Here is a 15,660-nt window from a genome sequence, read left to right on the forward strand (position 1 = left end):
CCAAATATGTTTTGTGCTACAGTGGCAGCATTATGGATAAGATGTTATGAAATCTCATCCACGTGCTGCAGAGAAATTCCACATCACAAACTGACCAGCACTTAGGATTCCAAATCCAGATTTCAACACATTTTTTGTTCATTCAACAATGAAGAACCTGCTAGTGGTTCTTCAAGCAAAAACAGTGACAAAAATTTTAAAAATACGCCCGGGGCATAATGCGAGATTTCCGATTGACATGTATTATAAAGTGTGGAAGAGGAAAATGCCTGAAGGATGCTCAGGTCACTTCTTTTAAATCGGTTGGTGTCTTAGGAAATCTGAAGTAGTTAAAAGACGCTCAAAAGCCTTGAAATATGAGCAGAAAGTCGTTTTTTATATCAAAATACATATGTTCATTCTTTTTTGTGTTTCTGGGTGATTTTTTTAGACAGGTTTCAAAACAGACTTGCTCCAGTCACACCTCAAGAAGACATCATGTGCATATTCAATTATACAGCTGAATGGATGAACCATCAGACAAATGAATAAGTAAGTACAGGGTGGACCATGTATATGAATACACCTAAATAAAATGGGAATGGTTGGAGATATCAACTTCCTGTTTGTGGCACATTAGTATATGGGGGGAACTTTTCAAGATGGGTGGGTGGGTGACCATGGCAGCCATTTTGAAGTTGGCCATTTTGGATCCAACTTTATTTTTTCCAATGGGAAGAGGGTCATGTGATACATCAAACTTATTGAGAATTTCACAGTTTTAACATAACTATTCTTTCATGAGTTATTTACAAGTTTCTCTTTGTTTACAGCCATTGACATGTCACAGAACACACGTGAGGAGCGGATAGAAATTGTGTTGATGTCTGGTGAACGCAGTACCCGGGTCATTGCAGCAGATTTCAATGCAAGACATCCTACGCAAGAGAACTGTCACCATTCCCATGTTATTTAGGTGTATCCATATAAATGGCCCACCCAAAAAAGTTTGCCTCAACACTGAACATAATGTTCTGTGTAAACTGATGGGTCGTTTTCCAATTTTTGTTTTGCCCATTCGACAAATTCAGCGCGACATGTCAATGGCTGTAACCAAAGAGAAACTTGTAAATAACTCATGAAAGAATAAAGATACGTTAAAACCAAGCAAACCATTGTTTTTCTTGTGAAATTCTCAATAAGTTTGATGTGTCACATGACCCTCTTCCCATTGGAAAAAATAAAGTTGGATCCAAAATGGCTGACTTCAAAATGGCCGCAACGGTCACCACCCATCTTGAAAAGTTTTCCCCCTCCCAAATACTAATGTGCCACAAACAGGAAGTTGATATCACCAACCATTCCCATTTTATTTAGGTCTATCAATATACATGGCCCACCCTGTACATCCCTTCATACAGTGGATCAATCTTTAAAACACAGAGAATTATTCGCTTACCAATACTCCCCAATATGAATCCTCCTCCATGAAAGAACATGACTCCTTTTCTGCCACCCGCTGAAGGAGATCGGGGCTGGTAGACCCTCACTGGCACTCCTCCCAATTGTAGGTCTTTTGTGAAGATCTCTGGATCCTCCTTCAGTTGAAGTGTTGATATTTTTCCTAGAAATCTAATAGGTCCTGCAACGTTCCATACTCCAAGTTTATCAAGAATCTTCCCCTGTAAGGAAAAGAAAAAAAAAGTGGAAAATCGTCAAAGCATGTCCGATGTTGATCCAAGTATCAGATCAAAATAGACAATGCAAGTCTATGTGTCAGTGGGAAAATCGGACAACACTCGAATGCCATCCCAGTGTGGTCCGATTTTCAGGAACTGTTAACTAAAAGAAGATGGAGACATTTTTTTTCACATAAGAGAAAAAGTTGATGACACCCTGATGAAACTTGGTCAGTTTTTCTTCTATCTAAAATAAATTGTGTGAATGAGGGCTGGGACCAAAACAGTCCAAATTTCATCAGTATTTTAGCTCAGAGTTTGGTTAGTGTCAGTTTTTACCATCAGAGTTTAATCAATATTTCTGGTATGTAAAAAAGAGGTTTTTCGGGGCGTGGCCTAGGCAGCACACAGGACAGAAGCACATCACCACAGCTTCTGCTCCTAGACAAGGAAAAACAAGTGAATTTGCACCAAGAAATTAATTTAACTAGTTGAAACTGCATTCTTACTAATAGAAAGGCAAGTGGATTCAACAAGACTCATCTGGCTTGAACTGCAGCTTACAAAGGGGCACTTTAATCCCTGGAGATCTGCTGGAGAGTGCAAGCAAAGAAATATCCTCACACCAAAAGTAAGAAGTGACTCATCCTCAGGAGACAAGCTAAGGAGGTGAGGGAGAAATCTCTGGTGGGTCTAAGGCCTGGATCACACTTCCGTTTTTTTAAATCCGTCCAAATCCGTCGTTTTCCGTTATAAAACGGATCCGCCATGTTTTTGGCGGATCCGTTTTTTTTTCCCATAGACTTGCATTAGCGGCTACCGCGGATCCGTAAAAAAAGGATCCAAACGGATCAGTTAGCATCCATTAACGGCAAACGGAAACGGATCCGTTTGGCGGACACAAAAAACGGATGTGTGAAACAGGGCTTACCTGGGATTCAGTGCCACGTGCACCCTCTGTCCCCCAACTAATTGTGCTTGACTGTTTGCTCCTGACCAATTGCCTGGGATCCATTCACTCTGGTCTGGCAGTGTCTGGCCACCCACTCTGTTTCTCCTGAGACTGGCTGTTTATTCCCATCCATCAGCTCACACATATCTCCTGCCTGCCTTGGAGCTTCTCCTGGCATCCAGCCAGCTGCAGATTGCAGGGGGCCATCCACCTTACTGCTTCCAGGGGCTGCTCTGCTCAGGGGGAGCTAAAACCAACAGGGAGCTTGGGGAGACAGTGAAGCAGTGTCACCTTGCTGCACAGCACTATAGCTGGCAGATCAGCTCATATTGTCTAGAAGTATGTGAAACAGATTAGCAGCTCACTATACATCAGAGATTTTCTGCTACAGACTTTTCACAGGATTCACAAGAGAGGAAAATAGTTGAATATACTTGGAAAATGATCCCTAGGTGGACCCCCTCACAGCAACAGCACAAGGCAGGCACCTTTCTAATAAAACATCAATTAAAATCCCCTGCATCTTAAGAAGCACCCCTAGCCACTGTTACATACTTTGAGACGCAAATTCTCACAAACCTAACTCTATATCTTTGAGCGAAAGAAGAAAGAAAAAGAAAAGTAAAATAACTTGTGAAGTCATACAGATGAACATTCTCATAAAGTCTCATCTAAACATAGTGCCATTTACTGCACCTCTGATGCAATTTGCAAGACCTATTAGCACACTTGACCACTGTGTGGTTTTTGTTTTTTTTTGTACAAATCTAATATAGAACACCAGTTCGCTCACATGATTTAATCACTTAGCACTTCTCCCGGTGTAGTTACATTAAATCAGACCACAAAATGGGAAGATCCACTAAAACTCACACTGATGAGCCAAGCAAGCCTCATAAGACAACTAAAAAAACCCAAGATGAAGACAAGGCTCAAAAACGTCTGCCCACTGAAACTCCTATGGGCAGTAAATCTCAGTGAGCCCCGCACAAATTGAAGTTTGGCCCACTTCTAAGGCCGGTTTCACATTTGCGTTAACGGCCGCCGCTAAGCCCCGCCCCCTGCCGTGCCTCCTCCTGTAGCTCCGCCTCCGGGCGCATGATGCTGCATGCGTCATACGTCCCCTATCTTTATCACTGAGGATGCAGGCCGTGCGTAGTATGCATTTGGTGGCGCCTGTGTCCTTTTGACGGTGCGCCGAGCGCAACCAAATTGCAACAAGTTGCGTTTGGCGCTGGTCGGCGCACCGTCAAAAGGATGCAGGCGCCGCCAAAACGCATACTGCGCACGGCCTGCATCCTCAGTGATAAAGATAGGGGACGCATGCAGCGTCATGCGCCTGGAGGCGAAGCTACCGGCAGAGGCGCGGCATGGGGCGGGGCTTAGCGGCAGCCGTGCGCAGGCTGACGCTGCGGACTTTAACGCAAATGTGAAACCGGCCTAACCAATCATTGGTCAGATAGCGATGAAGATGTGGATTCTATACAAAATGATCCAGATATAAAGGAATATATTAAAACCCTACCCACAGCTGAATACATGAAAAACCTATTTAAAGATCTCACCCAAGCGGTAAAGGAAGAGATAGCAAATCTCAGAAATGATGTTAAGACTGTTCACGACAGAGTACAGCATTTAGAGACCAGCTCTGATCAGATTATAACGCACGCCACAAGAGTCACAGAAATCTTAATAGAGAACCAAAAAGAACAATTTCTGCAGAGAATTCACCTTGATGACCTGGAAAACAGGTCGAGGCGGAATAATTTGAGAGTTAGAGGGCTTCCGGAGAATATCCTAGACAAAGGCATATACACTACGTTGTCTACAATTTTCAACAACATCATTGGAAAAAATGACGACAATGACCTAGGAATAGAAAGAGCCCATAGAGTCTATAGACCAAAGCCTTCTGGACCGGACAGACCAATAGACATCTTATGTTGTTTTCAAAGCTTCAGAACAAAAGAGGAGATATACCAAAAAGACCTTACAAAGCTATCCCTGAATCTGAGAAGACAGCTTCAGCCCTTAACAAGAGTGGTGAGAGACAAAGGCATTGCTTATAGATGGCTTTTCCCATTTGGCTTGGCAATTCCCCTGAACAACAAAACTTTGATTGTCAGAACCCCAGATGACCTGCCATTTGTCCTCCAAAAACTAGACCTGACGAATCTTCATGTCCCGGACTGGGCCACAGCGGAAGTTTTTCTTAATCTACCACCTCTTCCAAGAATTGAAAAATGGTCCACAGCAACCCCTTCCAAGTCAAAGAAAAAGAGAAGATTGAATGAGGATCTCAAGAAAACCCCCAACAAGGATATGGAAGGGGAAGAGGAGGTCGGCTGATGTTGTCAATTTAAACTGGTGTGTGGCTCTACACTTCTGCTGAGACATTTAGCAGCTGACATGTTCGCCAATTTTTTCTCTTTCTCATCTGTTTTTCTCTTTTTACAAATCTGACACTAATTACTTTTGAGGTTGTTATTTGCTGTTTGATATATTTCTAGTATATTCATGGCATTTCTTCCCTCTCTCCTCTCTCCTCTTCCTCCTCCCTCTCCCGCACGGAGGGGAGGGGGTACAGGAGAAGTCTGGGCATGTTGTATGCATTTAGCATATTTAGCATTATAGTTTAAGTTGACTATTTTTAGTTACATCCTTGGATTGTAAAATGCTGCACTGTGTTTATGGTATTACCTGTTCAAATAAGACTCACCGGGAGTCTGTTCACCTGCAATTATACTTATTCTCATACACTTTCAAATCAACTGAGGGTTTTGTCATATCTAGGTCCACGCCCCCACAGGCCTAGACACCACCCTTTTGCATCTATACCTGGTTGGGCTCGCATTGTTGCCTACATCCTAACCAGCTGCAAAACCTTCTCAGGTTCTTTCTGAGATTCACGAGCATGTTGCTCATGTTCTGTAATAAACCTCCATTGTTTACTTTAACCCCATATAACCCTGCCCCATCCCCAAGTCCTGCTAAAAAAGAAACTACTTAGTAGTACGCCCCCATTAAACTTTAATGGTTGATTTAAATATTGCTACCTTCAACGTAAGAAGTATGAACATCCCGAAAAAAAGGTCGCAAATTCTGAGCTATCTAGGAAAAAATAAGATGGACGTCGTTTTTCGTCAGGAAACTCATTTTAAGCAAACCTCTAAACCTATCACTAAGAATAAAATTTTTATCAAATGATTCAATGCCAATTCCCCGATAAAAAAAATAAAGGAGTATCCATAATTATAAACAAGAGAATTCCCTTCACACTTAAGAATGCTATATATGACACAGACGGAAGATATATACTATTAAAGTGCACAATTTACAATGAATTATTTACCTTGGTCAACATATATGCCCCCAATAGCAATCATTGCCCATTCTTTAAGAAGATTATTGATATTTTAGGTAATTTTGCAGAAGGTCAAATAATTTTAGGAGGTGATTTTAATGTACCTCTACACCCCTCTTTAGACACCTCAAACGGTCACTCTACAGTTCCTGCAAAAACAATCAGATACATAAAAAAAACTATTAAATAACAGGCTCTTGATAGATGCTTGAAGAACAATACATCCCTCCACAAAAGATTATTCGTTTTTCTCCTCAGTTCATAACAAATATTCAAGAATTGATTATCTGTTCCTCCCCATCATCTATTGAATACCATACAAAAAAATTCTTATGACACAATTCTTCTTTCAGATCATGCCCCATTATTTCTCAAAACAGCCATAGATCCACATAAAAGAGGGTCATTAAACTGGAAGCTAAATAATAATCTACTTAAGAACAAAATCACACAAGAATATATAGCCACATGCATAAAGAATTTCTTCAAAGAAAACCGCCCTCATGACAAATGCGACTCCAACATCTGGGAGGCTCATAAAGCTGTTCTTAGGGGAATCCTTATTGAATTGGGTTCCAGAACAAAAAAAGAAAAGGAAATACTACTGAAACTCTCTCAGATAAAAAAAAACTAGAGGCTTCACACAAACTAACACAGCTTCCCTCTCTAGAGAAAGACCTCTGTAACTTAAGAGATGAACTAAAGGCCCTCCTAAATCAAAAATTTGAAATTTTTTTATCATATTCTCGGTTCAGAGCATATTCATCTGCAAATAAATGTGGCAAATATCTAGCAAATGTAATTAAGAAACAAATTAACTCCACGCACATACTTAAAATAAAGAATAATAAAGATCAGCTACTTTATAAAACAGAAGATATTGCCAAGGCCCTCTCAGATTTGTACTCAAATCTATACAATTTAAAACCCAATTATTGCTCTGCCATAGATAAGACTGTTAAAACACAAAATTTCTTAAAAGACCTATCCCTTCCCCAAATCACGGACCTTCAATCTAATTTTTTAGATAGTCCCATAACTAAAGAACAAGTGGAAGAGGCGATAAACCGATCTCCAGGTGGAAAAAGTCCAGGTCCAGACGGTTTTTCGATTGAATACTACAAATATTTTAAGCCTGAATTATCCCAACATTTGATAGATTACTTTAATCATATTAGTAAATCCAACAATTTCAAAAAAGAGTCTCTAGTAGCCCACATCAGCCTCATTCCAAAAGAGGGAAAAGACCCCATCTCTTGTGGTAGTTACAGGTCAATTTCACTCATTAATAATTATGCAAAATTATACGCCAAAATATTAGCAAACAGAATACAAAAACTTCTTCCAGATCTGAAAAACCCAGAACAACTTGGCTTTGTCAAAGGAAGAGAAGCCAAGGATAATGTCATGAGGGCAATCAACGCGATTCATCTAGCAAAACAACACAATATACAAATGTTGATTCTCTCCACAGACGCAGAGAAAGCTTTCGATCGCGTTGATTGGTATTTCATGGAACAAGCGCTTGCAAAATTTGGCTTCCCTCTAAATTTTATACATAAAATATTTACCCTATACACAGCACCCTCTGTGAAAATTAAAATTAATAACACACTATCCGCCAGCTTTGACATCAAAAACGGCACAAGGCAAGGTTGCCCCCTATCATCCCTTTTGTTTATTCTCTCATTGGAGACATTATTGCAGAAAATACGAGAATCCCCTAAGATCAAAGGATTGAAAATCGGCACAGTTGAACACAAATGTGCAGCATACGCAGGTGACATACTTTTCTTTTTAGTGGATCCTGACAACTCTATTCAGGTTTTACTCAATGAGTTGCGCTTCTTTAACTCTATCTCCAACTTCAAAATAAACTTCACCAAGTCCAATATCATGCATATTTCTTTATCTCCTGAAAACAGAAGTAATTTAGCATCACTCTCGTCATTTAAAGAATGCTCATTCATTCCATATTTGGGAACCAAACTTAGCTGCTCTCCTTCACGCCTTTTCAATTTAAACTTCAAACCATTGTTTCATTTAGTCGAGTCTGCCTTATCAAATTGGAGAGATGTCCCGGTTTCATGGTTCGGTAGAGCCAACCTTATAAAAATGATAATTCTCCCCAAAGTCCTATACCTTCTCCAAACCCTCCCAATAGACATTCCTCAACAATTTTTTCAAAAACTCAAAACTATAATTTTAAAATTTATATGGGCAGATAAAAACCATAGGATAAACCATAAAACCTTGGTAAAATCAAGATGTAGAGGAGGCTTAGGTCTCCCTGATTTTGAAAGACATAGATTATCAACCCACATATCAAGAGTGATTGAGCTGCAATCCCCTTGTCCCACAAAACTTTGGGTTCCACTTGAGTTGAATGATCTTCATGAGGGTTTTGCACACTACCTATGGCCCACCCCATTTAATAGATTTAAATACAATAAGATCACGAACCCGTACACTATGACTACCCTCAGATTATGTCACAATACAAAAAAAAAATGAATCTTATTCCAAATATATGCAAAGCCACTCCTATCTTGCATTTGATCCCTAATAAATATAGATCCCTTAAGAGGAAAATCAGGCTCTCCATTGCCTTCAGAAACATACCGATTTACTCATTGGTGCATAAAAACAGATGTATGAGCAAGAAGAAGATCAGCTCACTCACTGCAAACCTTCACTTGAAAGATGAGGAAATTCAAACGCTACAGGAAGTAATAAATCTTTATCTCCCAGACATTTCTACCTCAGCACCTGATCCGCCAATTCTTAAACTAATTATGAACACAAAAGGAAAGGGAAAAATGATAGCCAAAATAAATAAAAACCTAACCCAAACACAGGAGATCCCAGATTTCATTAAAAATTGGAATTAGAACTAAACACAACATTTCTCCCAGAAGATATTCATAGTCTTCAAAAACATCCACTTCCTAACATCTTCAGTGAGATTCCAAGAACTTAATTATAAAATTATATCAAGATGGTATAAAACACCTGACATATTGAATAAAATAGCTCAATCTCCCCTCTTTGATGGAGATGCACCAGAGAGAAGGGTTCTCCATCTAACATTTGACTGGAATGCACAAAATTTAAAAGTTTTTGGGAGAGAGTTAGAGAGCATATAAAGAAAACCTTAAACATAGACATCCCATTAACGTCAAATTTCATTCTATTCAATCTGGATCCTTCAAATTTACACTTTAAAAAAGGCTCACTCATACCTCACCTGCTCAACGCAGCTAAAATAACTATCGCAAGACACTGGAAAGATGTAGAGACCCCTACCTGCAAAGAATGGATAAAAGAATCCAACCAAATCGGTATATACGAGAAAATTAGACTTTCAGGATCTAAAAACTTAAAGACTGTAAACGCATGGGTAACCTGGTTGAACGCCTCAGAGAATCACCAAATAAGCACAACTGGTAATCCTTAATTTGTCCCTCTACAAATTTCTTTTGTTATTCTTTTTTTTTTTCTTTACTTTACATATAGTTCTGCAATGTTCATGCCTTGATTTGAGCTTGATCTCCCAAATCGCTTAGCTAACCTCTATATTTTAAGCAGGATTTTCTGACTCCTTACCCTCCCCCTTTCCTTCCCGTGTCCCTCCCCACCACTGCCCCTTGTCTTTTAAACTCTTCTTACAACCCTTTTCATTTGCAAATCCGCAGCCTTGTAATGTTATCGTTGTGGTTTATTACGATTTTTTGTTTTTGTAATCTCATTCTTTCTTTTACTATTTCTGGAAAAAAGAATTTTCCTTTCCTGTTATATTATTGAAATTTTCTAAATAAAGAATATATAAAAAAAAAAGAGGTTTTTCAAGTTTCTCTTATCAAATAATCCATGAAAATTGGACGGCACATGGATGACATTTGAGTGCTGTCCGTTTTTATTACTAAGCCCACATTCACACATTCAGTCTTTGCTCAGCATTTTACATCAGTATGTGTAAGCCAAAATCAGGAGTGGAACAATCAGAGGAAAAGTATAATAGAAACACGTCACCACTTCTGGATTTATCACCCACTCCTGGTTTTGGCTTACAAAAAAACTGATGAAACTTACAAGCAAAATGAACATAAAACCTGCTGTAAATAAATAAGTGAAAAGCAAAAGTACATTTAAACAACATAGGGTTCTCAGTAAACAGTTTTTGATGAAAAAACAAAGCATAAAAGCCATCCCACCAGCAGCAAGGTGACCATATTCGGGACAGTCCTACACGGTTTAATATTAAAACCTTACCAGATATGACTTCAGTGTGAACAAGGGCAGACAAAGCACTGGGTCCCGAATTTTGGGCACCTCAGCCTTGGGAAGCTTTTTAAATGTAATGTCCAGCTCAATGAAGGGAGGCCACAGTATAAGTTGCACAAAATACAAAGAAAAAATGCAAAAATTGAGCTGAAGTGGTCAAGTCTGAAGTACCCAGAGTTAGGGAACCTGTCGTTTGTCTACCATTATAACACTGAAGTCACATCTGACAAATGCTAAGGTTTTGATATTAGACAGTGCAGGACCGTCCCAAATAGGGTCACCTTGTCGCTGGTGGGATGGCTTTTTTTTTGTCAAAAACAGTGTTTAATAAGAACCCTATGTTATTTAAATACATTTTTGCTTTTGACTTAGTTACAGCAGGGTTTATGCTCATTTTGTTGTGGGTTTTTTCTGTTTAATGGCCAATGTGAACATGCGTTTATGTGCTACATGTACACCAACTTAAACTCCAGCTAAATTTTTGTATATTTAAAAATACAGATGTAAAATAATAAATGCGTGAATGTGGCCTGATGCATAGACTTGCACTGGTTTTATCTGAGACTCTGATTGAAATCAGACATATCTTTTCAATTTTATATGGACCAATAAATCTATAAAATTACACTTATGGACAGCTTCACAAAATAATAGGTATGAGCATTATCCAAGAAAAGCATGTACTTCTTCCCCTCTAAAAGGTTGACCAATCAAAAGTAGGCAGCATCATGAAAGGGAAAAAAAGATCACCCCCGCAATAGTTTAGAACTGACTTTAACCAGTGTAAAACATGTAATGACAGACAGTCTGCACTTCCCACTGACCTCCCTGCAGAGCTGTGTGGTTACAAAATGAGGGGAATAGAGCAGAGATGAGTGTGATTACATACACTTTTCATTTCACGGCAGGCAGTGTGGCGTGTATTATATTACAGCGGAGCTTTGTCCCATTACAGTCACTTGTGCATCTGCAGCTTTTCTTTCACAGCACTGTCAGCTCTGATATATCCATCCCCCAAACTGACTACCCTGAGATGAACGATAAACGGTGCTTATAATCACACTAATCTCTGTTCTAATCCCAGCACTTGTAATTAGAGTTGAGCGAAACGGGTCGGTCAAATTCATAAGTCGCTAAAGTCGGGTTTCATGAAACGAAACCCGACCATAGCGTGAGGTCGGCCATGAGGTCGGCGACCAGAGCGCCAAAGTCGCGTTTCAAATGATGCTTCCAGCGCCCTTTTTCAGCCAATGATGGAGGACGCACACTGTGGGCAACGCGATGACATGGGCAGCAGTCACCACCATCTTTTAGAAGGGCATGCAAGTGATTGACTTGCTTTGTATGGCGTCACAGGGGCTATAAAAGGGCATGCACGCCGACCGCCATCTTACTTCTGCCGATCTTAGCATAGGGAGAGGTTGCTGCTGCTGATTCTTAATAAGGGAGAGCATTAGGCAGGGAAGAAGAGCAAAAAAACTGCTTCTGCTGGTAGCAATTTTCACTGTACAACACAACAGTTTGTGTGCAGTGACAGGGGAGGCTCTATTTTTGTGCATCAGCTCTGTTGGTTATTAGGCTGCCTAATAAGGCTCCCTGATAGCTGCATTGCTGTTTGCACACTGCTGTGCAAACTGCTTTTTTAAAAGCAAAAAATACTTTTCTTCCTCTTTTCTGCACAGTTACCAAGCGTTCATTTTTCCACACTTTTGTGTGCAGCAGTCCTGCTTATTAGGCTGCCTGCTGCCATACTTGGACTGAGAGCATCATTGTCAGCCTCCTAAAATCTCTAGGGAGATTCAAATTCTCCCCAATACTATATACACCTTGTACCTTGTTTTACAGTACCATATAGCTGGTGGTACTTTGGGTACATTTTCTCAAAAATGAGGAAGTATGGTGGAAGAGGCCGTGAATGTGGGCGGGGGTTGCCAGCTGGTACTGATGGTGGTGGTGGTGGTGTATCTGCTGGTAGTGGCAAAAGCACAATAGCACCTAAGGCAGGAGGTGTTGAGCCTGCATCATCATCTGGCTCCACAAGGCCTCGAAGGCTCCCTTTTCTGGGAGCAGGTAAACCGCTTTTAAAGCCAGAGCTTTAGGATCAAGTTTTGGCTTACATTGCTGACACAGCCTCCAGCTCTATCGCCTCCTCTTATGAAGTTTCAAAAAAAATAAAAGCACTGAGTCGTCAGTGGAGGCTCCTGGTCAGGAACAACACCTTTCCTTGTGTCCTTCACCCCTACCAAAAGTGAAGGATGCGGCAGGCCACACTACAGATTACTCCATGGAGCTCTTTTCACATACCATGCCTGGGTTATCAAGTCAAATCGTGAATTCCCCAGTCAAAGATGAATCGGACATGGAGTGCACTGATGCACAGCCACTGTTAGATTTTTCTGCTGGTACAGTCACTCAGAGCACTACATTGTCCTCGCAGTGTACTGAGTCAGAATCTGACCCTGATGAAACTCAGGTGCCCCTTCCCGCATACTATACCACCTTACACGGTGACACAGAGGAAGGTGCACATGAAATTGAAGAGGAGGTGATGGATGACCCAGTTGTTGACCCAGATTGGCATCCATTGGGGGGAAGAGGGTGCCGCTGCCAATAGCTCAGAAGAGGAGGAGGATCAGCAGCAGGCATCAACATCGCAACAGCTGTTAGCTGGCAAGCCCGTAGCAGTCCAAAAATGGGTTACAAAAACCAAAAGAGTTGCAGGACAGCTTGGCCAGACGGTCAAATTAGCACAGCGTGCAAGGCCTCAAAATGTCTTCCATAGTAGGAAGAGTGCAGTGTGGCACTTTTTTGAACAAAATCCTAATGATCAGGCAAAGGTTATCTGTAAGAAGTGCGCAAAGACCTTTAGCCGAGGGAAAAAAACGGGAGAAATTTGAATGCCAGTTGCATGCTTAGACATTTAACCACCATGCACTTGCAAGCGTGGACGGACTACCAAACCTCACATACCACATGTGCACCTGCTCCGAATGAAGGTAGTCAGCAATGCTACATCGCTTCCCCCACTGTAAGCCCACCGGTTAGCACACCACCAGCAGCAAATGTTGAGGTGTCGTCGCAAGGCCAAAGCAGTCAGGGAATCACAATGTTATTGCTACGAAAGACTGAATCTAGGCCATCAGCAAGACCACCAACACCATCACCATCACCAACCCTCTCTCAGTCCGCCATATCCACCGTTAGTTCCACCATATGCAGCTCTCAAGTCGAGCTCACCCTACCAGAGACTCTGAGTAGGACAAGAAAGTACTCATCCTCTCATCCGCGTACACTGTGTTTGAATGCCCACATTGCCAATCTAATCTCGCTAGAGATGATGCCCTACCGGTTGGTTGAAAGGGAAGCTTTCCGTGAGCTCATGGCCTACGCAGTACCATGCTATGACCTACCCAGTCGGCACTTCTTTTCTCGTAAAGCCATCCCAACCCTCCACCTGCACGTGAAAGACCGCATTGTCCATGCGACAAACTGAGTCATGGCTGGGCAGTCTACATCTTGAGGCAGGCAAGGTAGTTAGTGATAACGGCTGGAATTTTGTGGCAGCCATAGCCCTTTGAAAACTCAGACACATACCTTGCCTGGCTCACACCTTGAGCCTGGTGGTGCAGTGCTTCCTCAATAATTATCCGGAGTTAACAGCCCTAATCCATAAGGTGCGAAGACTGTGCTCGCACATCCGCCGGTCGTCCGTACACTCCAGTCATATGCAAAAGCTGCAGCGATTGCTCCACCTTCCCAAGCACCGCCTAATTATCGACGTTGCAACAAGGTGGAACTCCACCCTGCACATGGTTGTGTGGCTGTGCGAACAGAGGCAGGCTGTAATGCATTTGTGGGAGGATACACGGCCAGGCAGTTTGAGGGCAGACATGGAGTTGTCTGGTGTGCAGTGGTCGAAGCTGAAAGACCTCTGTAAAGTCCTTCAGTGTTTTGAGGAATGCACACGGCTGGTAAGCGCAGACGACGCCATCATAAGCATTAGCATCCCACTTATGCGTCTCCTCATGCAAACTTTGACGCACATTAAGTAGCAGGCGTCTGCAGCTGAAGAGGAAGAGGAGGAGGGAAGCCTTGATGACAGTCAGCCATTGTCTGCTCAGGGAACTCTCCTGGACGAGGTGGAGGAAGAAGAGGAGGAGGAGGAGGATGATGGGGATGATTATTTAGGGGAGGAAGATGCTTCTCAGGGGGCAAGAAAAAATGTTGGCCTGGCAAGGTCAAGTACAGGGTTTGTGCGTGACTGAAGGGATGTGGATTTGCCACAAAGTGCTCCTCCACCCAGCACTCGCAGTGCATCATTGACACCTGGAACATTGGCCCACATGTGTGATTATGCCTTGCTGATCCTAAAAAGGGACCCCCGCATTGCCAAAATGATGAACGATGACGACTACTGGTTGGCCAGCATCCTGGATCCACACTATAAAGGCAAATTCCAAAACATCATGCCACAGGAGAACCTAGAGTTAATATTGGCTAACAAACAAGCAACTCTGGTAAACCGTTTGTTTGAGGCATTCCCAGCACACAGCAGCGGTGATGGTTCTCACACGAGCCGTAGGGGGCAACATGGAAGAGGTGTTTGTGGTGCACACATTCGAAATGGTGTTGTAGACAGGGGTTTCATGACCATGTTGTGGACTGATTTTTCAAGTACCGTTCACACGACTGGTAATACTGCATCGATTGAAAGTGACAGGAGACAGCAGTTGTCAACTATGGTTACAAACTACTTCTCCCATATCGATGTTCTCCCTCACAGGTCATTCCCCTTTGACTATTGGGCCTGTAAACTGGACACCTGGCCTGAATTGGCACAATATGCCTTACAGGAGCTCGCTCGCCCTGCTGCTAGTGTGCTATCCGAAAGAGTCCTCAGTGCTGCTGGATCAATCCTGACAGAAAAAAGGACCCATCTGTCGACCCAAAATGTTGATGATCTAACCTTCATTAAAATGAACCATGCAGGGATTTCAAAGGATTTTGTCCCACCTTCCCCTGCTGACAAATAGGTTGCCAGAAAAATGGCTCGCTTTTGTCCTCCTCTTCCTCTGACTACTCCAATTCCTCCATTTGCAGCTGCTGAACGTCCAACATCAACATATGCCATTTTTTCAACCTCCCTAACTGGGCTGCCTCCCCCCCCAGGGCCGGGGTCACCACCTGGCGCACGCACCAGTGCGAGTGCTGTTGCGCTGGACAGGTGGGTGGGCCACTCTTGGATGACGGCTCTGGCACAGGGTCCCTCATAGTACAATCAAGTGTCTCTGACAGTGGGAATGCACACCCACCGTCAGACACACCGGTGGACTATGAGGGCCCTGTGCCAGCACTGCCGCCCACAAGTGGGCCCCCCCTGCTTGCTCAGGGCCCCAGTACTT

The 15,660-nt window shown here is 42.3% G+C and overlaps 1 protein-coding gene across 1 annotated transcript in view; it reads right to left on the reverse strand.

Moving 5' to 3' along the window:
- Positions 1-15,660, reverse strand: part of LOC141097995 (arylacetamide deacetylase-like 4) — a 38,500-nt gene that overhangs the window by 14,801 nt on the left and 8,039 nt on the right. Inside the window, exon 2 of the mRNA XM_073585570.1 lies at positions 1,439-1,661. Within this exon, the coding sequence (XP_073441671.1) occupies positions 1,439-1,661 (223 nt within the window). The remainder of the gene's footprint in view (positions 1-1,438; positions 1,662-15,660) is intronic.

The sequence above is a fragment of the Dendrobates tinctorius genome, unplaced genomic scaffold (genome assembly GCF_039654945.1).
Source record: "Dendrobates tinctorius isolate UK_male_01 unplaced genomic scaffold, ASM3965494v1 ptg000086l, whole genome shotgun sequence".
NCBI lineage: Eukaryota > Metazoa > Chordata > Amphibia > Anura > Dendrobatidae > Dendrobates > Dendrobates tinctorius.